Here is a 20,529-nt window from a genome sequence, read left to right as displayed (position 1 = left end):
TAATCCCTTGAAAATATTATGCACGGGCTATCACTGACAATAGTTTTGAACAGAACCGACGGTATAGCATATTTGCCTCTATCATTCTCCCCATGAATGCAAGGCAATCATGGGGTTTAAAGTAACATGCACCCTTTAATCGGGGCGTCTCTTGAACGAAGCTGAATCACGGATCCGCTCATTATTATGAGATTGCTGAAGTAAATTAACATGTTAACGTGCTCTGAGTAGTTCTTAAAAGTACAGCACCAGCATCAGTGTATTGGCTCATTAAATAATGCTATTTTGCAAGCAGCGAGTTCCCCATACAACATAATTTAAACTGATAAAATATCGAGCTTAAAGTTTGGGCCTGTCATCCAGGAGAGTTCATTCATACATGTTTTGATCAAATTTATGTGGATCCCAGTGTTGAAAACGTCTCTTCATCATTTACATGGCTTCCTTTCTAGGAAGAAGTATTGCGAATGTGCTCATTGAAGATGCTTCATATTGCCTTAAACATGCGCATCTATTAATTATGTATTATAAATTAGTTAATCAAATCAAACACGCATATTTGTAATTGCGTGCTTTTGTCTTTTGTTACTTCTGGTAATTTAACTCTGGCTCCGTTTTATTCACCTATATCTGGAAATGTCTGTATTTTTTAGTAGTAGTAGAGTATTTTGGTATTATCAATACTATTATTATTATTTATTTTTTTAGAAACTTTATAGTGTTGCGTATCACTCTGCCCTTCTGTGCTTGGATGTAGTGCTTCAATTTAAACTCTACGCGATTCTCGCTCACTCACAGCACCAAGGTTGGCCAGGTTTGCATTTAACTATATGTGATACAGCACTAATTTTATTCTGCGCTCAATTAACTGCTTCACAATGATTGCATCCTGTATGGCAACTAAACCACAGTGCAGGAACAATATTCAAATCTTTTACAAATTCGTTAAGTGAGCGGATGGTGCTCCCTTTATTAATATTAATATATTTTATTAATAATGCACTTTGCATTCCGAATCTCAAAAAAAAAAAAAAAAAAAAAAAAAAAACCTCCAGCAGCTGTCGGTGAGAAAATCTAAATAACTATCAAAGACATGCTAGCTTGGGTAAAAGGAGTTTTCAGGATTCCGATATTTGTCTCAATCGCACAGTACGAACCAGGATTAGGGTATCAACGAGGATAATTGCATAATTATCTTTTTCATGTGTTTTTCAGGGTCCAATAGCTAGCAGTTTATCAAGCTGTAAGCAGAAGTCACACCAATGGTTTCAACTTCTCCAACTGCCGATGCAAAGAACTGCAGTTCTCCAACTCGTATACGTATAGGACATTCTCATGGATCGGGTTGCTACAAATGCAGCTCAAATGCGCAGAATCTGCTTCCTCTATCAAGGTGCTGTGTGCATGGCACTATATGTATTCTAGCACAAGCAAGTTCTGACTCAAAATAGCTCAACACTTCAACTTCAAGCCATAATTTCATGCAATCACAGGTGGTGGTATGCTCTTTGTCTTTACTAATGCTCATTGTTCCTGTTTTCATTAGTATCTAGAGCTTTCATGAACTTGTCCATGGCCTAATGTGGACTATTGTGCGCCATCTCTATTTTTGCCTTTTCCACCATGAGGCCTACTGCTGTTAGCTGTGGGGCTTTGTTTTCGTTAAAGGAAATATCTCTCAGCACAGTATCCCTAATCATTCTGCACTTTTCCTACTCTCCAACGGGTCCCCATATCAAGAAGGCAATTTAAATTTACCTTATGAAAGACCTACAGTACTGCTGACCAGCTCATCTGTATAACGGACACTCTTCAGGATTATGTTCAGCCACAACAACTACTAAACAAGTTTTTATGATGGTCAAGATGATCATCTTCAGCACTCTAATCCTATAGTATGCCCAATCTACAGGTAATACTAAGAATTCTCATGTGTCTTAAGCGTCAGGTAAGCTACACTTCAGTGAACTCCTTTAATCTTATATGGTATGTATCCTACCTTTAGTTCCGTGATTAATTATCTAAATGTTTGGCTAAGTCTTATATTTATTTTTCACAACCGCGCTCCTCTCTCTAAGGCGGGTTCAGACCCACACCTCTCGTCTGCCTGCAGTCCTATAAGATGGAGTCTTTCCACCTCCCTCTATACCAGACATTTCTTTAGGATCGTGGCATTTTTACTGCAGCCATCAAGTTCCTGGGCAGATGGTTCTCTTCTGCATTGGAGAATTATATAAGACCTAAATGTCATTTAAAGGCACAATATGTAATGTTTCAGCATTAAAAATATAAAAGATCACTATATCTATGTTATATATTTTTTAAAGTTGTGTGTTTACATTATCCCAACAGTTCTAATTAACTTCTAAATCCAGAGAAATTAATATTTTAATTCGAAGACACGGACCGTGTCTTTATTTCCGTTATGTCGCCAGTCTTTCACGTCATATCCACGTTTGCGTCTTGCTTCCTGCGGAACTCGGCGGAACCGCCAAACTCAAAGAGGAACACTGACAGACAGTATAAGGGGAACCCCCGTATAAAAAAGTCTGTATGATAATGGATCATGACTACTCTTTGCCTGTACGTTTTGCCAGCTCAACAAAGCGCAAACGTAAGGGTGAAAAAAAATGACCCGAGAAGATTTTGGGACAGTAGAAGAAGCAAGAGACGTGTAAACCTTGGAGAAGCCTTTGAAAGATGGCGAAATCTTCGTGACAAGCTCGGACTGCAGAGAGATGCTGATCTCGCTTGCGTTTTAATAAACAGGTCATTTAAGTAACCATTCAGCTAACATAATAATCATATAATCATAACATGCTGTATGTTTGCATATTGCATAGCGATCTTGACCACATTGAGACGAGTTTAGCTGAATACGTATACATTTTGTATTGTATTGGCTTTTCAAACAGGCGGATTCTGTGTTTTTGGAGACTGAAACAGCTATTTTTTTTTAAACTGATTCAAAAGTATATTCCTATCCGTATATTTGGTGACACGATGATGTCATGTGTAAAACGCAGATGGACTAGCTATTATTGGTTTTATATGTAGCTGGAGAAAGTAACTTTAGCTTCATAAGGTAATATGCCACTATCTTGGTCAATTAATATAAGGTGACCGTCACTTTTATCATATAATCAGCTTTGACGTATTTAAATCTGCATCATTTGAAATTTGTGATATTTTCACCTTTTATAAAGGGCATTTTCCCTTAATCTTATTAAATATAGGCTAAGCTTCATGTTTCATTTTATATTTGTAATTTTGATCAATACATTTAATTAAAATAAAACACTATAAGGGCTGTTACCAATCAAATTAAATAATTTACACTGAAAAATTAAAACAGCATTAAATAATGTTTTGAGATTTGTAGTTTTGAATAGACAAATAAGACATGTTGGAAACATAGACCGTAAAAAAATATGGACGACTCGACATCATCCGTTTCCGCTTGCCATATTTGAAGCTTTCAGGAGGCCTTGCACGGCGCTGACATCTTGGGACCGAGTCTGCGCAGTAGCGATTTCGGGACCGGAGTTGCGCAGTAGAGCGCAGGAAGTAGAGCAGGAAGTACAGTCGCGATATCAAAAGCCCGCCCACACTCTCGCAGATGCAGAACAATTAATTATGTTGGTGTGAAATAAACAGTTATGGAAATGTAGAAATTAAAGCTAAAGCTCTAATCTGCTCCCAAAAATTTCGAAAAAAGTCCGTTAGTGCCCCAGTGACAACTTCACTCAGAGAAGCCGTCAGTCTCAGCTGTCAATCATGACGTCACACCCCCCGTTTTTAAAGCGTCAGATAACTAACTCAAACTAAACTTATTTTTAAAACGAACACCTGAAATGAAATCATCGTGATGATAACTGCCTTCAGTGACATAAACTAACTTTGGGGGAAAAATTTTGAAGCGTAATTTTATTATTTAGTTTGCCTCGCGTCCATTAGAAATCACAGAGGGGCGGCTATACTGGGACCGGTCACCGGAGGGCGATAGAGGCGCGAAAGCTTCAGTAAATGAGAGGGAGACTGCAGGCTTGGTTGGAAAGTATGTTTAAAGATCAAATTAAACCACCAGTAGGTGGCAGCAGGTGGCCGTCTTAATGAGCGAGTCATTGAGTCGTTCATTCAAACGATTCATTCAAACAATGAATCGTTCATTTACACACGTTGTGAGACGCGTTGCGGTTCTTCTGTGAACGATTTTCGCAGCTTAAATAGAACAAAAACACTCAATATTGCATCATAAATATTTAATTGTGTAAGTAAAACACTAAAAACGCAAACGGGCAAAAAAAAGCGTTTTAAGAAACATTTTGAGGCCCCTTCTCTTGCCTCACAGTGGATTGGTCCACCGTGCATCTCATCGACACACACACACAAACACACACACACACACACACCTCACTGACAGTGGGCTGGTCGGGAGAGAGAAAAGTTCAGTATTTGTGGATCTCCAGTAAGGGCTGTCTAGTCTATTTTATTAATTTTAAACACCAGATGACATTATTTCTCTTTTGATACGATGCGGAGTCATTAATACATCACCAAAGACAAACAATTATGATAGCGATGTACAAGTCCGATGTTTTAGTGATTATAGTTTGGTAACGTTAGCCTGTTGTAAATAAGTCACCCACTACAGCTAACAAGGTAATAAGCCGGTGTGTGAATGTAGTTAATGTAGATTCACCGCTGTGTTGGGCTGCATGTTATATGGAAGGACTTTGAAGAAACACGATAATTTAATAAGAATTCCGTGTGGTGAACGTGAACCTATGATAAGCAGTCCACGCACGTCGCTCTGTTATATGTCGGATGGGATCGCTAAAATATCTCCAAACCACTGAAGTTGAGCGAACTAACTTGTCAACGATATCTGTGTCCTCCGAGCTGGCCGTGAGCGCTGCATTTTCTTCACTATTGCTCATTTTTATCGCTCCACTTATCTCCGATCCTCCAAGCCTGTCAGCCATATGGTCAGCCACAGACTGTAAACATTACCGCGTGCAGCACGCAGACGTCCGGTCTGCAATACGCATGCGCAGCATTACGCATGGCGCGTAAGCATTATATCGAGAATTTATTGACCTGTTGTTATCGTTTTATCGAGGAAAATTATATCGTGATAATTATCGTTATCGATTTATCGCCCAGCCCTATATTGAACCGTTCGGTACGAGGCTTTCGGTTCGGTACGCGGTAAGCATTATGTACCGGACGGTTCTCGGACTAATTAATTAGACTTGGAAAAATAAAAAAAGTGTGTGAAATATAATAACATGCGTTCAACAATAACCAAAACGACATAACAGGCAATGCCCCTGACACCGCCGAAGTGAAAAAAAAAAAAAAACACCAAATATGTTTTAGGCTGCTCAGTCAGGTGCTCGCTTACTCAGTAGGCTACACGTTGAATGCTCGTGGCAAAATGGCTATTGCGTTTAACAAACCAGAAATAGAAGATCCTCCAATAACCAACAGGTCTGGTGTTTGGGTGAACTTTGGATTCTTTGTAAGCTATGATGGTGTTGGCAAGAGTGATGGATAAAAAAACAACGGTATGTCGCATTTGCTACATGATGGTACAGCAGCGGGAATAATTAATGCCATGTCAACTCATTTACGCCGACAACAAGACGATAAAAAGGAGAAACAGCCACAAACTATCCCCGCAGCATTAAGACAGACATTTCCAACTTATTCAAATGGCAAAAGACATCACCGCGGCGAGTGGCCCATTTATAGCCGCGGATATGAGACCTTACGCCCATTTTCACACAGACTCTGTCTGCAGTGCGTAGTCTATGCGGTGCGTATTTTTTCCGTACCATGTTAACGGTTGTGGACTACAAACGCAGCATATTTGAAAGCACAACAGGGTGTACCGCATGCGCAGCGCAAAACGCACTGCAGACGGAGTTTTACAATGTTCCTTCACGAGCCCATTTCAGCTAGTAATTCCTGCTTTGTCCCAAAAAACAAAAGCACAAACAGAGAACCAATTGGCCAAAGCAACAGCGGTTGCTCTGACAACAGACGGCTGGATGTCAAGGGCTACACAAAGCTACCTGACTGTAACGGCACATTACATTACCGATGAATGAGAGCTGAACAGCCACGTTCTTCAGACACGCCCCCTTGAGAGTCAGACAAGTGAGGATTTGGCCACAGGGATGACAGAAGCAGTAGTGTGTGAAAAAAGTGTGCAGAGAGCTATTGTAAAGAGCTAATGTCTATTTCTGTAACTATATAGAAGATGGGTAAAGTATAGCTCCATCATTGTTCAATGTAAAAAAAAAAATTCATACTTTGTTAGTTTTAATAAAAAAATAATTAAAAAAGGTAATTTATCTGCCAATATTTTCTTTTTGCTGTATCTAAAACATACCGAACCGTACCGTACCGTACCGAACCGAACCGTGACACCAGTGTATCATATCGAACCGAACCGTGAATTTTGTGAACCGTTACACCCCTTATATATATATATATATATATATATATATATATATATATATATATATATATATATGACACGGCTCTGTGAAATACTTGATTCTGATTGGTCAATCTCGCATTCCAGCGGTATGTTATTTCCAGATAACACCCGCTCATACGGGTACTACGAGTTATCTTGACCGGTACTACTTCTATGCTTAACGCTGGCGCCATCTTGTGGCTTAAACAGCCGTGGGTTTCAATGGAAGACTTCAAGGCAGGTTTCCTTTATAACGTTTTTAATATAGATCTTTTTCTTACACAAACGCATCGATTCGAATCAGAAGGCTCTATTAACCCATCGGAGTCGTGTGGAGCACGTTATTTGATGGACAGTTGCATTTTTATGGACTTCAAACACAACTGCAACAACTGCTTGGATTAACGTTAGCCTGGACTTTTTAAATATAACTCGGATTGTATTTGTCTGAAAGAAGAATGTCATACACCTACGATAACTTGAGGGTGAGTAAATCATAGGCTTGGTTTCATTTTTGGGTGAACTAACCCTTTCAGCATTAATTTTCAACATTTAGCAAGGGCATATGGCAAATCTTCAGCAATATATAAAGGCTTAAAGCAGGTTGGAACTGTTTTTGTTTGCGGAAGCTTTGCATAAGAGCTAATAAAATATTTAATCTCAAGACAATATTTTGTGTCTGATAATTATTTATTTGAGGTCCTGACTCTCTGTCGTCTTAAAAAATCCCATGGCACTTCTTGTAAAAGAGTAAGGGTGTAAACCCGGTGCCCTGGCCAAATTCCCTCGATTGGCCCTTACCAATCATGGCCTCCTAATAATCCCCATCCACTGAATTGGCTGTATCACCCTCTCTCCTCTCCATCTATCGCTGGTGTGTGGTGAGCACACTGGCGCCGCATCATCAGTAAAAGGAGTAGGGGTGTAACCCCAGCATCCTGGCCAAATTTGCCCAGGCCTCTGTCAATCATGGCCTCCTAATCATCCCCATATACTGATATGAAATAATATACAGAAATAATTATTTATTTGTGTATAATTTATAAACAGAACATTTACTGAACTGGTAGATTTTAAAACTGCAGAGTTTTCTGTGAAGCAGCTGTGAATCATGTCTGTTCACTCACTAGTGAGCGATTTGAATCACTACATAGACATCAACTGATACAAATGATTTTTGATATTGAAGACTTGACTTACTTTTGATTAAATACAATTTTTGGACTACCTTTTGGCAAGGATTTTTTTTATATATATTGAATGAATAACATTTATACTTGAAATATTTTTTAGCTACTTTTACTTATATAGAGTCTTGGAAAAAAAAGAAAAGAAAAAAAAGAATATATATATATATATATAATATATATATATTCTTTTTTTTCTTTTCTTTTTATATAGGAAAAAAACAGACTAGCATATGTTTCCATTTTTATCACATTTGTCACAATTAATATTTTTAATACAAGGATAATCTGGTTAAAATAGTATGTTCTATGCACTTCTGTGATTATATAGACAGCAGAGTGAACGGAACTTTTATTTTGGCGTGGTCGCAAGACGTCATAAGGCTGCGCCGCGCTCCTGCATCTGCTGTGATTCGGCTGAGGAAAGGTTTGTTTTAAGAATTTAAGATAGAAACGGTTAGACGTTTATTAAGGAAGGAATATCATACAGCCCAACCAAGGTGCCTGAAGAATATGAGTGTGTTGTGATTGACATATTTATTAATAAGGACAAAGGTAGTATGATAATTATCAATTATTATATTCCACGCGAACCATTAACACATGAGTTAAAGAAGAATATGTATTAAAAATAATATATCAAAGAAATTCTGTGTGGGGATTTGAATGCCTATAATACGTTATGGGGAAGTAGAGTTACAGATTTAAAATGGTGGAAGAAATGATGGATGATAGAATGGTGGTATGTTTAAACAAATATTGAATTGGATATAGAAATTATACATCCTGTATAAATTTAAAATAGTGGATAGGAAAATAGCTAATAGATGTGAATGGGGAGTGGATCAAAAGAAGTATTGGTAGCAATCATTTCCCAATTTTCTGCAAGACGGAGACAAATGTAAAAATCATAAATGGTGCTTTCAGAAAGCCAACTGGGAAAAGTATTTGGAACGTTGTAATAATGAGATAAAGAACTCATTTTGTAGGTTGGATGAGACTATAGATAAAAGGAATGATTCTTTGATGCAGCAAGGCATAGTATTCCAATCAGTAAAAGCCAAAAAAATAAATAAAAAATGTACCATTGTAGAATGAAAAATTTACTGAAGCAACTACAGATCGAAAGCATTTAAGAAATTACACAAAACATTAAAGGGGTACTTCAGCGCTGGGAAGATGAATCTGTATTTAAACTGGGTCATCAATGCAGTAGAAATGTGAAATTATTTTTGAATTTGGTGTCTTCTAGACTGAGAAAAGACAGAAAATTTATTTTTGTCCCATGGGGATGAAAGACTACAATTCCCAGAATGCTTCGCTGCCCTGTGAGGCCATTCCCAATGCCATCAACTTCATTACAGTGACTGAGTTAGAGAAGACACTACAATTAAAAACTGAACGTGTGTGTTCAATATAATGAGTCACCGCGCGAGTCTCACAGCACTGAGCACTGACTGCACGAGTGATGAGAGCTGAGGTAATCACGACTACACTCGCGGCATACATTCACAACTCGAGTTCAATCTGGCGCGTTTCAGTTCATGCCTTTGCAAGCTTAACTTTCATAGAAATGAATTTGAGAAGTTAAAAGACTTACATTGCTCACTATAGCTCCGTTTAAATGATCCTGTAGCTGCAAGCTGAGCTGTCCCTGCAAGCTGAGTATCTCCCATCCCCCAATGGCGGATTCAAAACATGCGGAAATGGCTCCCTCTGCTGGCTGTAGTCTTTAGCCTCTGGGCAAACATTCCTCCTATGATGCAAAAATCGTCATTTTGCATCATAGGAGGAATTTTTCCAGAAATAAAATGCATAAATCTCTTATCTCAGGGAGATATGAGGGGGGAAAGCACAATAATTTGAATATTCTCCAGGGTTTCTACTGATACAAAGCCATATGCTAATCGCTGAAGTAACCCTTTAACAATGGATTATCAAAAGAAATGAGCCATAGCAAGGGCAGTAATTAAAGAAGCCAAGAAAGAAGCTTGGGGACAATTTTGTTCAACAATTGGAAGAGAAACAACTTTGGATAAGATGTGGATGATGGTGAAGAAAATGACAGGTAAATATAAACTGTCACAAATACCAGTGTTAATTGATAGAAGAAATCATGCCGTATCCGATGCTGATAAGTCAAATGTTAGGTAAAAAGTTTGCTGACATTCATAAAATTAACCACTTTGCAAACTACACTAGTTTTAACCACTGAAATTTCCAAAAAGGAAAAGATGAAATCTTGAAGGAAAATAAATATGTATTAAATGCTAAACAAGAGACAAATACTATACTAGATGCTAGGGTTGGGACAAAAAAAATCGATATGCCGATTTATCATGTTAATTCCGAGACTATATTTTTTTACAGACATGTCAGTGCTAAACCACATCGAATTTCTAAGCAGTAAACATACAGCATAAGCTTAATTCAGATCATAATATTATGAATAATATTATGATCTGAGTCCACCAAAACGGTAGTTGTTGTTTGAATTCCATGTGAGTGAGTGAGTGCGAGAGATGCAGGGAGAGCAGGGAAAGGAAATGTAGCTGAACGAATACGCTGCGTGCGTGTTTTAAATACCGTAATTTTTTTGTTTGTTGACAAAACGCAATATGTGGCGGCCGGTGTTGATTCTGTAGCGATCCGCCACAGATTAGTCTATGTGTGGAAAACACTGCAGTGACTGAACTACTGAACTAGAGCTGATTGAGACACTCAGATATTTAGTTTGGATTTATTTTTCTTTCTGTTAATTCTCTTCTTAAACAGGACAAACAGACAAACTCCTAATGAAGCGACTGAGATCCATGTGACATTATCATAAAGATGGCGTTCATTAAAGAGGAGAGTAAAGATGTGAAGATTGAAGAAACATTGAGAGTGAAACATGAAGATACTGAGGAACAAACAGGTTGGTTTCATTCTCAAAGCTGAACTTGTCATTTGAATGTATTAAAATATCCAGCTCTACAGAAATGAGTGATGTTTGTGAAGTGTGGTTTTATACATTGCCTTATAGTTGCCTTATGTGGACAGACATGTTGATCACATGACCAGACAAATCCTAACACTGTCTTAAACTGATCCTACTTTCATTCGTTATGATGTTAAACATTAAATTAGGAAAAACAAAACACAAGTAGCCTAAAAACCTTATTTTGTGTAACATTAAACCCAAAATCAACTTCTGAATGAACTCAATGAAAACCAATACTTTTTCAAAATATGTAAGATTTTTGGATTAAAATATCCAAAAACCACTAGAGCATGTTATACAGTATATTTTGTAGACTTGTGTATTTACTTGATCCCAAATATTTCCAAGAATGTTTAAATCCAGATAAATAAGCAATTTTAACCAGGGGCCTATTGCACAAAACTAGGATAAGGGATTAAGCCGAGATATTTTGGTGATCTTGACATCTGTATGCAAAATTTAGTCCACTTCTGTCGTGTAAATGTACCCTAAATGTACACTCATGCCAAGAACGATAATGATTATAAAAGATATCTGTATATTAGTGGATAAATTGAGCCAGGATCTCCACGATATCCCGGCTGAATCCCTTATCCGAGTTTTGTGCAATAGGCTCCAGGACACGGATAGTGTCAATGCGTGACTTATCAATGATATCTTTCTTGCGTTGTCCTTACTTTCTGGTTTTATTTTGTAGAAACCATGGAAACACCAAAGATTTAATATATTATGCGTTTTATTAGGCAGGTGAGCAACTGTTTGGATTCATTCATCCACAGAAAACGAATCATTGTTATACATCTCAACTATGGATGGGCATTCGATTACATTTTCTTAGTCAATTGTTGGGAGAATTAACGATCGACTATCAATTAATCATTAATAATTTTTATAATGAAATTATTTATTTCACTTTTAAAATTCAAAAATGCAATGAATACAAAAATGCAGCGTGTCTTTCATTGATGAGACCTTTACAAGATCAACTTGTGGCAGACAGTAAACTACGTTCAGTTAGCCAAACCGAACATATGTGCGCATGCATATGCATTTCTGTTGTGTGTCTGATACACAACGCTGTTGCTGCTATAGGTGACGTACAGGGAAGGCCTATACTTCTTTCTAAACATAAATATATAGACTACTGATACAGCAAAGATATTGACGGTAAATTTGCTACCAAATATTTAGTTCTGTAACAGGCCTAATTGTAATTTTTTTTAAACTATTAAAAAAAAAAAAAATTATCGATTTTAAAATATTGCACCTATATCTGCATTTATGTTAAGTGTAATTTATTAAAGGGGTGGTTCCGTGTTTTTTTTTCTAGACTTGGTTGTGTTTATAGGGTGCAGTATAACATGTCTTAATACTTCTTCTTTTTTAAACGCTGTATGTTTTCTTATATTTGACCTTTATTCCACGCTGTCTCCACTGTCCTTTGAGCGGCTCATTTGCTTCCTGCTTCATCCCCTCCATCCTCCCCATCCTCCATCCCTCCGAAAAATGCAATGGTCTTAGATTGGTTAGATCAGCCAATTTCTCAAACGTTTTTCAGTCAGGGCACCCCAGTTTAAAATATAATTTAAAAACACTACATAACCCAAATTTAAATGCAAATGTCCTGTTTATTTAGACAGGACAGTAATGAACAGAGCATAATACGAACCGTAAATAACAATAATAATAACAACTTTATAGCACCTTTAAAAACACAGGTTTGCAAAGTAATTCACAAAATAATTAATCAGAGACACAAATGCCATAAAACCGTAAGAGGTGGATCGCACAATACAAGAACCCAACAACAAATCCTGACCAGGAGAACTCAACTGAAGTGCAGGATGCAGTTAAAATTTTAAAAAAAGGGTCACACATAACAAAAATAAAACATTCTGGCTGACCCCCCAGCGTGAGTTTTTCAAAATCGACCGTTATTAATGTGTCACTTTATGGTTTCCATGGTGACGCGTCATTGCTTGTCACGTGACACACCACAGTAACAACAGAGCTGAATGAATGATGATCTGCTTTTGTAATTTTTCCTTTTTTATTCAAAATATTCACAAATTTGTTAGATATGGCCTGAAATATCTGATATTCCGATTGTCAAATATGTACGAGTGGAAGTGTTTTGTCGTTTGAACACCTTTATAACGATCGCGTTAGTTGAGCTGTATGCAAAGGATTTACAAGACGTGAATTCATCCACTTCTCCCAAAATACATATAAGTAAGTGGCAGGTGAACTGGGAGAAGAACAGAGTTAACTTAAAAGTTACTTACACAATGTGTATCTGATATGAATAAAACTAATTATAATTGAAAGGATTATTATTGCCTCTTCATTTTTCATCATTGTGTATTTTACAAACTCTAAATGTATTGGTTTTTTTACGTATATGTATGAAACCTAAAATAAACATTATGTGGCTGAAAACACTGAAAAGTTGTGATATATGACAGCTCTGAGCGCGCCTGTCTCTGCCTCAGTGCAAGCCAACGCGAAAGCACATTTGAATTTACATTTGAATGAACAAGATGCACTGACCGTTCTAATCACATGCGTGAATGTGTGATCGTACGTGCGAAAGGGTTAAAAAGAAAAAGAATGTATTTATGTAAATTCAAATATATTTTATATATGATATTTTAGATTTTTATTTTTTAGCCTACGTAATTTTTTGTCGGCACCCCTGACACAGTCAGAGGGCACCCCAGTGTGCTGCGGCACCCACTTTGAGAAAGGCTGGGTTAGATGAACAAATGTAGTTTCATGTATTTTTATTGGTTGAAGTGCCAAGCAGGGGTTGTCCAGAAACGCCACACCCCTTACCATTACAGGCAGAAGTCACACCTGCGTTGACTAGCAAGGGTTTATGATGTCACCAACCCGGGAAGAAACTCGTTGTAGTCCAAACCGGCCGTTTTTCTAGGCAATAAACTGTTGTAACTTTAAAAGACAATATCTCTGTTTGCATTGAACTTTCAGCGCTTTAACTTTGCAGATAATGTTTATGCTCAAGCAGCAACATTACACACTAACTAAAGTAAAAAAAAGTGAAATTGCATGCAACCACCCCTTTAATATGTATTTGTGTCAAAATGACATATAAACATATTTTCTTTTCTATTTTGCCCGGAAACGCTTCCACTTGAAAAATAGGCGTCGGTTTTCTAGCATGCATGCATGTGTTCTCGGCACGGCTAGAGCCGCTTCTTGGTGTCATGCAGGAAGTGTTCAAGCTATAACCTGTTAACTGAAATAAAAAAGGAGACACCACGAAAACACCTGCTCTGAGGGGACGGATGCACAGGTAAGTTACCTCCGCGCTAACACACCCACTTTAAACAAGGACTGAACAGTCGTGGCTGTGTTGTACTTATACACGCCATTACAATGTTTGCAGTGAACTGTTTCGCTTTTTAAATCAAAATGGTCCCACGCCACAGTTCACCGTGACCTCATCATGATTATTCTTTTGAAATCAAAACGGAAGATCACTGATAACCGAGTATGGTGTGAAATATTGCACCCTGGTGGTAAAATGTTTACTTGCTGCCACAGTGAAATTAATTTAATTGCTTCAACACCCACACTACAACCGGCATTAAAAAAATACATTTGATTAATCGAAAACAAATTAACGTTAACAACAAAATTCTTAACGATCAACTTTCGATCGTCGATTAATTATGCCCATCCCTAATCTCAACACAGTTTAAATCTTGTTTTCATGATTTACCGCGAGTACTGTTTTACCATGTCTAAATAGATCTAGCTCACTGCAGTGTGAACAAGTGTCTCATAGCAGCGAATGAACAGAGTAGCATTATAACATAACGTTTTGCTCTCTTGCTTGCAGTTTGGTTTTGATGCTTAGCATGTTGTAACAAAATGGCTCGAAGGGGAAATATTTATAGTTATTGCTTACAATAGATGCTTAGACTAAACTAACATAAACCAGTGATGGAGTACCTTATTCTCTGGACTCGAGTCCGACTCGAGACTCCGTTCTCTGGACTCGTGACTCGACTTGGACTCGCGGATTGATGACTCGTACTTGGACTCGAGTCTCAAGGATATATAAAATCGGACTTGAGGATTCATCAAATGAATTACGTTGTTTCTGACTAAATAGGTTATACAATTTTATATAATTGTATATAATTTTATATAATCGCTCGCTCGCTCTCCTTGCTTGACCACACACTCACTGACGTCACTCACTTTACGCCGCATTCTCCTGCATTATTTGCGGTCTAAATGTTGTCATTAGGAAAATGCAGAAACTATTATTGACTAATGCATATATGATAATAAACAGAGGAAGCTAGGGTTGGGCGATGTCTGCCTATTTGACATCAGACGTCAAAGATGTCTACGTACAGTGAAGCGAATGTACAGTGACGGGACATAACTGCTAGATTCAAACTATGCTTTCTGCAATGGCTGACGCTGAGCCAAAGATGGACGCGCTCAGCGCTTAATCCTGTTTATGTTTATTTTAGAATTCATTCAGATATTTAAATACGTATAATTTATAGCAAAATAATACATTTATAGTTTGTAAAATACACAAATGTGTCTATGGAAGCAGCAATAAACAATCCTTTCAAATGTATTTGTCTACATACAGTACAGGCTAAAGTTTTGGACACATTACTGTATTGTTTTCGAAAGAAGTTTCTTCTGCTCATCAAGCCTGCATTTATTTGACAAAAATACAGAAAAAAAGTAATATTGTGATATATTTTTACAATTTAAAATATTTTGTTTACAATTTATTATACTTTAAATTATAATTTATTTCTGTGATAAAAGCTGAATTTTCAGGATCATTCCTCCAGTCCTCAGTGATCATGATCCTTCAGAAATCATTCTCATATGAGGATTCATTATGAGTGTTGCAAACAGTTCTGCTGCCTAATATATTCGATGAATAAAAGGTTCAAAATAATTATTCAAAATAAAAAACATATTTTCAAATAATATAAATCTGCTTTACTGTCACTTTTTATCAATTTAACACATCCTTGCTGGATAAAATTATTGATTTATTTCAAAAAAAGAAAGAACAAAATGACTGACCCCAAATTACTGACCAGTAGTGTATTTTGTTGTTACAAAAGAGTTCTATTTTTAAAACATTTGCTTTAAAAGAATGTATCACAGGTTATGAAAAAATATTAAGCAGCAGAACTGTTTCCAACTTTAATAATGAATCATCATATTATAATGATTTCTTAAGGATCATGTGACACTGAAGACTGGAGGAATGATACTGAAAATTCAGCTTTGCATTACAGAAATAAAGGATAATTTAAAGTATAATTAATTGGACTCGAGCCTTGACTCGAACTCAGGTAATGGTGACTAGACTTGGACTCGACTCAGACTCTTCTTTGGTGACTCGGACTCGGAACACTGGGACTCGAGACTCGACAGTTGGTGACTCGACTACAACACTGACATAAACACAATCATACAAATCACACATACTTGAGCTGTTGAAGAAAGTCCGATGTACAATCACAAGGGAAGTCTTGATAGTTAGGCGTTGACGTTACAGTCAATGAGAGACAGCTGAGGTGACGCGTCAGTTGTCGGTCCGGGGAGAGAAAGAAGAGATTGGCGACTCTGCACAGGGGCCTTTAACTTCGTGTTCGAGTGAGCCAATCGTACTTTGGCCTTTGTAGGGAAAGTTTTACAGTCCTTGTGATTAAGCAGACCGTTTGTATATAACTGGATTGGTTGCTGATGAATGAAATATAAATTACAAATTCGTAGACACCAAAAAGATATAGGTGAGATATGCATAAAACGAAATACCAGATAGGATAGTTATAATCATACGCACAATGTCCTGGGGTGCATGATCATTTATAGAAATGTTTTTCCATAAATTAATGCACAAAAATCTGTTTAAGGGGATTCGGTCTCCCTTTTCACATTCTTTTAAACCATAAAGTCTTATGGTTTGGTAGCAATGGTAACGGAGACCTTTCCTGCTTTTTTTGGCTAAGGTCTGTTACTAAGCATAAAGCATTTAAAGTATATTTACACAAGTAATTTTTTAATTATGTGTCTGATTTGTCTCAGTTGTTACAATGTATAAATGGATGTCTGTTGCTTTTGTGCCATTAAACTGGTGTTAACCTATTTTGTCTTTGTACACCTTAGACCTGATGGCACTGAAAGAGGAGAGTGAAGTACTGAATGAAATGGAAGAGAAATATCAATATAAAAATCATGATTCCATTACTGAAGAAAAAACTTTTATTTGCTCACGGACCGAAAACACTTCCTCACAAAATATGGCTCAAAACACTGGAACTAGAAGGCATTTAATCTGCCCTCAGTGTGGAAAGAGTTTCATTCAGAAGGGACACTTTAAAGAACACATTAGAGTTCACACTGGAGAGAAGCCTTTTACTTGCCAACAATGTGGAAAAAGTTTTAACCAAAAAGGAATCCTTAACAGACACATGAGAGTTCACAATGGAGAAAAACCTTACATGTGCCCTCAGTGTGGAAAGAGTTTCACTGAACATGGAAACCTTGAATTCCACATGACAATCCACACTGGAGAGAAACCTTTCACCTGCCAACAATGTGGAACAAGTTTCACTCTTAAAGGAAGCCTTAACAGACACATGAAACTTCACACTAAAGAGAAGCCTTACATGTGCCCTCAGTGTGGAAAGAGTTTCAAATGTCATGAAAACCTTGAATACCACATGAGAATTCACACTGGAGAGAAGTCTTACACCTGCCAACAGTGTGGGAAAAGTTTCAATCGCAAAGTACACTTTGAAAACCACATGAGAATTCACACTGGAGAGAAGCCGTTCACCTGCCAACAGTGTGGAAAAGGTTTCAGCCAAAAAACAAACCTTGACAGGCACGTGAGAATTCACACTGGAGATGAGCCAGAAAAAGTTTCAGATATAAAGAAACCTAAAAGAACCACATGAAGATTCATGAATGAGATAACTATTTTATATTTGTCTGGCTATCACCAGACTAAACTTAATTTAAGATTGAACATCTGGGGAGTCTGCTCTGTATTTTCTACTGCACAAGAGGTGTGATAACAGAGCATAATTCAAATGACTCTGTTTGCAATTGGATAGTCCTTCAACCAATAAGGCCACAAGAGGCATCATCACAATACAGTCACCTCAAGGATTATTAGTTTCTCTAGATTATTTAATTCCTCATTAATTGAGCGTAAGCGTCAGTTCTGGCAGGCTAGGTAGTCAAGACGCTGCTAACGCTATTTGGTCTCGTCAGCTGGTTCTGCTCAGCTGAGATGCAGCAGTGCATCAGCTGTTCAAACTCCCCTCGCTGCTAATGGCTTGATATAAACAGCGCGCATCTTCAAACTGATTCAGTTCACTCCTAAACTGCTGTTGCTAGCTCTTTGCTGCCCACCACCTCCCTAGCTCCTCCATGTCGTGTATAACGTGGCATTTTACTTTGTCATTGTTGCTGCTCTGTTCATAAGGGGGAATAGTTCAGCTCTCACAGCCGTAAACTGTGCGAGCGTTCCCTAATGCTGCTGCTGTCCTCTGACTCTATGCTATTTCATGGTGCTCATGAAAGGTCAGAGGACACCCTGAACAGAGCCATACCGCCAAAACATTAATTCAGAATTATCAACTTGAATTGCAATTTATTCAAAAATTCCTAAATCATTTTTATTTGTTCTTGACTTAATAGACCTGACAGAAATGCATTTATCTAAAAAACCAATCAAATGGCCGTTGCTTCAGTGCATTTAGAGGTGTGGTCCTGGTCAATTCAATCTCCTGAACTCCAAACTGAATGTCAGAATTGGAAAGAAAGGTGATATAAGCAATTTTGAGCATGGCATGGTTGTTGGTGCCAAACTGGCTGGTCGGAGCATTTCTAATAGTCTTCTAATACATCCAAATACTCATTCTAAAGTGAAAGTATATTCTGTGCGGGAATTCATAACAGTGTGCATTATGAATGCAGCCTCCATTCTTCATGAAAGATAAAGATAGAAATGCGCACAGGAAACAAAAACCTTGCAAAAATGATATACGATCTGCCTAATCCTGGCCAAATAACAGATGTCGATTTGCACGGGACTACTATTATAACAGGACCTGGTGTTCGGTGAAATATGGTAGGTAATTTGCGGGGGAATTTTTACTTTACAAAGTACAGACAGTGACAGATTCACATGGGATTAAGATCACAGACAACCTCTGCAATTATTACAAATCACCAGAGGTTAATACTAATCCTGTGTGAATAGGGCTTTTCTCTAGCCTGAAAAGCTAGACCCACATCAAGATGTTTGGAAACTCACCATTGACAGGGCTCAATCCGAGGAGCGGGATAAACGGTCATCTTTCAATCTCCCTCTGCACACAATATGATAGAGCTACAACCATCCAGAGCAACGTGAAGCGGAGCTCGTTGATAGATAAAACATTGGCTGCATCCGGTCTGTAAAAATGACTTCAGTGCCGTTCTTTTCTCAGGGAAAAGCTCAACTCCAATGGATTCTGGACTCTGGCTCAATTCCAGAGTCATGGTCAAAGCTGATTCGAAAAACCGCTGTTTGCCAGCTTGTGTTGACTAGTCTAGTAGCACGCAAACGCAACCCTGCCATCACTGTTAAGCCCCGCCCACCGACTCTATACATGATGTGATTGGCCTGACCAGAGTTTGTTTTTTACAGCTCAGAAGTGTATTGAGAGTTGCTAGACGATACTCCCGGCAGATTAGATTTGCTGCCGCTAGGATGCGTCTGGATTTCTACGCTAGCTTTTCTCTGCAATTATTATAAATCACCAGAGGTCCCCAGATAATACTAATCCCATGCAAATAGGTCTTCAGTAATCATGTAATAACACGAGGGAAGCCTTTCATGTGCCATCACTGTGGAAAGACTTGCAGAAACAAAGCAAACTTTGAGGTTCATATGCAGACCTCCCAACCTGTCTGCATTTTGCATAGCTGGTACGCATTTTGACATCAAAGTATGCTGGTACTCAAAAACCTGGTGATGCCTCTGCATGCAGTACTCAAATAAAGCAACAACAAAAGAAGAAGAGTTTGACTATTCATAGCTCTGGGTTTATTCCCTCAAATAGCAAATGGGTATGATTGACAAATGTACAATGCCTATCCATAAAAAAAGAGAAAAAAAATCGACAGCAACACAAAACCCCCCTTCCACTGCCACCGTTTGACTATCACGAGGACAGTACTGTAGTCACGGTACTTCTTACTCCTGAAGGTAAATGGGTTGGGTGGATGTTTTATCATGTACTGTACTCTAGTAGGTATTTTAGTTTGTCAGAATTAAGAAATTAAAGACAGAAAAACAGCAAACATGAGTATCGTCCTAGTTTTGGTTGGATCACTACCAGTGTTTACTCCCTTAAAAGGGTCATATAATGGTACATGCACTTTTACAAGTTGATTGAATGGAATTCTTGGGTGTAATAATGAACACAGCAGTCATTCTGATGTTCCTAAATCCGAACCGACTGAGTTTTGTTTTCAAAGGAAATATTCCCCCCGATCAACGTCAATGCTTTTATGTTTTAGGGGTGGCAGTGGCTCAGTGGTTCATGTAGGTTGCCTACAAACTGAAAGACGTGCTGGATGGTGCCTTACATGACTGGCATCGCCGTCGGATTATGAATGGGTGAATGTGAACCAAAAGTTTAAAAGCTTTGGATGGCCATAGGGTCTGTTGAAAGCGCTATATAAATGCAGTCCATTTACCTTTTACCATGTTTGCGCGAACCGCAAATCATTTCTCACCAGACTGCTTTATAACCGAGGGTCAGTATAAAGCAGGTTTGTCTAAGAAGCTGCCC

At 37.9% G+C, this 20,529-nt stretch overlaps 1 protein-coding gene across 3 annotated transcripts; it reads left to right on the top strand.

Annotated features, from left to right (window-relative positions):
- Window positions 1-8,045: 8,045 nt before the first annotated feature.
- LOC137049357 (gastrula zinc finger protein XlCGF57.1-like) lies at window positions 8,046-20,018 on the top strand. Of its 3 annotated transcripts, none has more exons than XM_067427898.1 (3): window positions 8,046-8,104; window positions 10,453-10,594; window positions 16,844-20,018. In XM_067427898.1, exons 2-3 carry the CDS (start codon window positions 10,510-10,512, stop codon window positions 17,635-17,637), a joined length of 879 nt encoding a protein of 292 aa, XP_067283999.1. In that variant the 5' UTR covers window positions 8,046-8,104; window positions 10,453-10,509; the 3' UTR covers window positions 17,638-20,018. The 3 variants fall into 3 exon arrangements, with proteins under 3 accessions (XP_067283999.1, XP_067284000.1, XP_067284001.1); XM_067427899.1 differs by lacking the exon at window positions 8,046-8,104 and adding an exon at window positions 8,140-8,232; XM_067427900.1 differs by lacking the exon at window positions 8,046-8,104 and adding an exon at window positions 9,632-9,745.
- Window positions 20,019-20,529: the final 511 nt, after the last annotated feature.

The sequence above is a fragment of the Pseudorasbora parva genome, chromosome 20 (assembly GCF_024679245.1).
Source record: "Pseudorasbora parva isolate DD20220531a chromosome 20, ASM2467924v1, whole genome shotgun sequence".
NCBI classification, from domain to species: Eukaryota; Metazoa; Chordata; class Actinopteri; order Cypriniformes; family Gobionidae; genus Pseudorasbora; species Pseudorasbora parva.
Note: the sequence above shows the minus strand (reverse complement) of the source record. Positions and strands in the feature narration are given on the sequence as shown.

Excerpts from the sequence above, each read along its gene's own strand:
- LOC137049357 (XM_067427898.1), top strand. The coding sequence starts at position 10,510 with ATGGCGTTCATTAAAGAGGAGAGTAAAGATGTGAAGATTGAAGAAACA. Across the intron at positions 10,595-16,843 it reads AGATACTGAGGAACAAACAG|ACCTGATGGCACTGAAAGAG; the intron begins GTTGGTTTCATT and ends TGTACACCTTAG.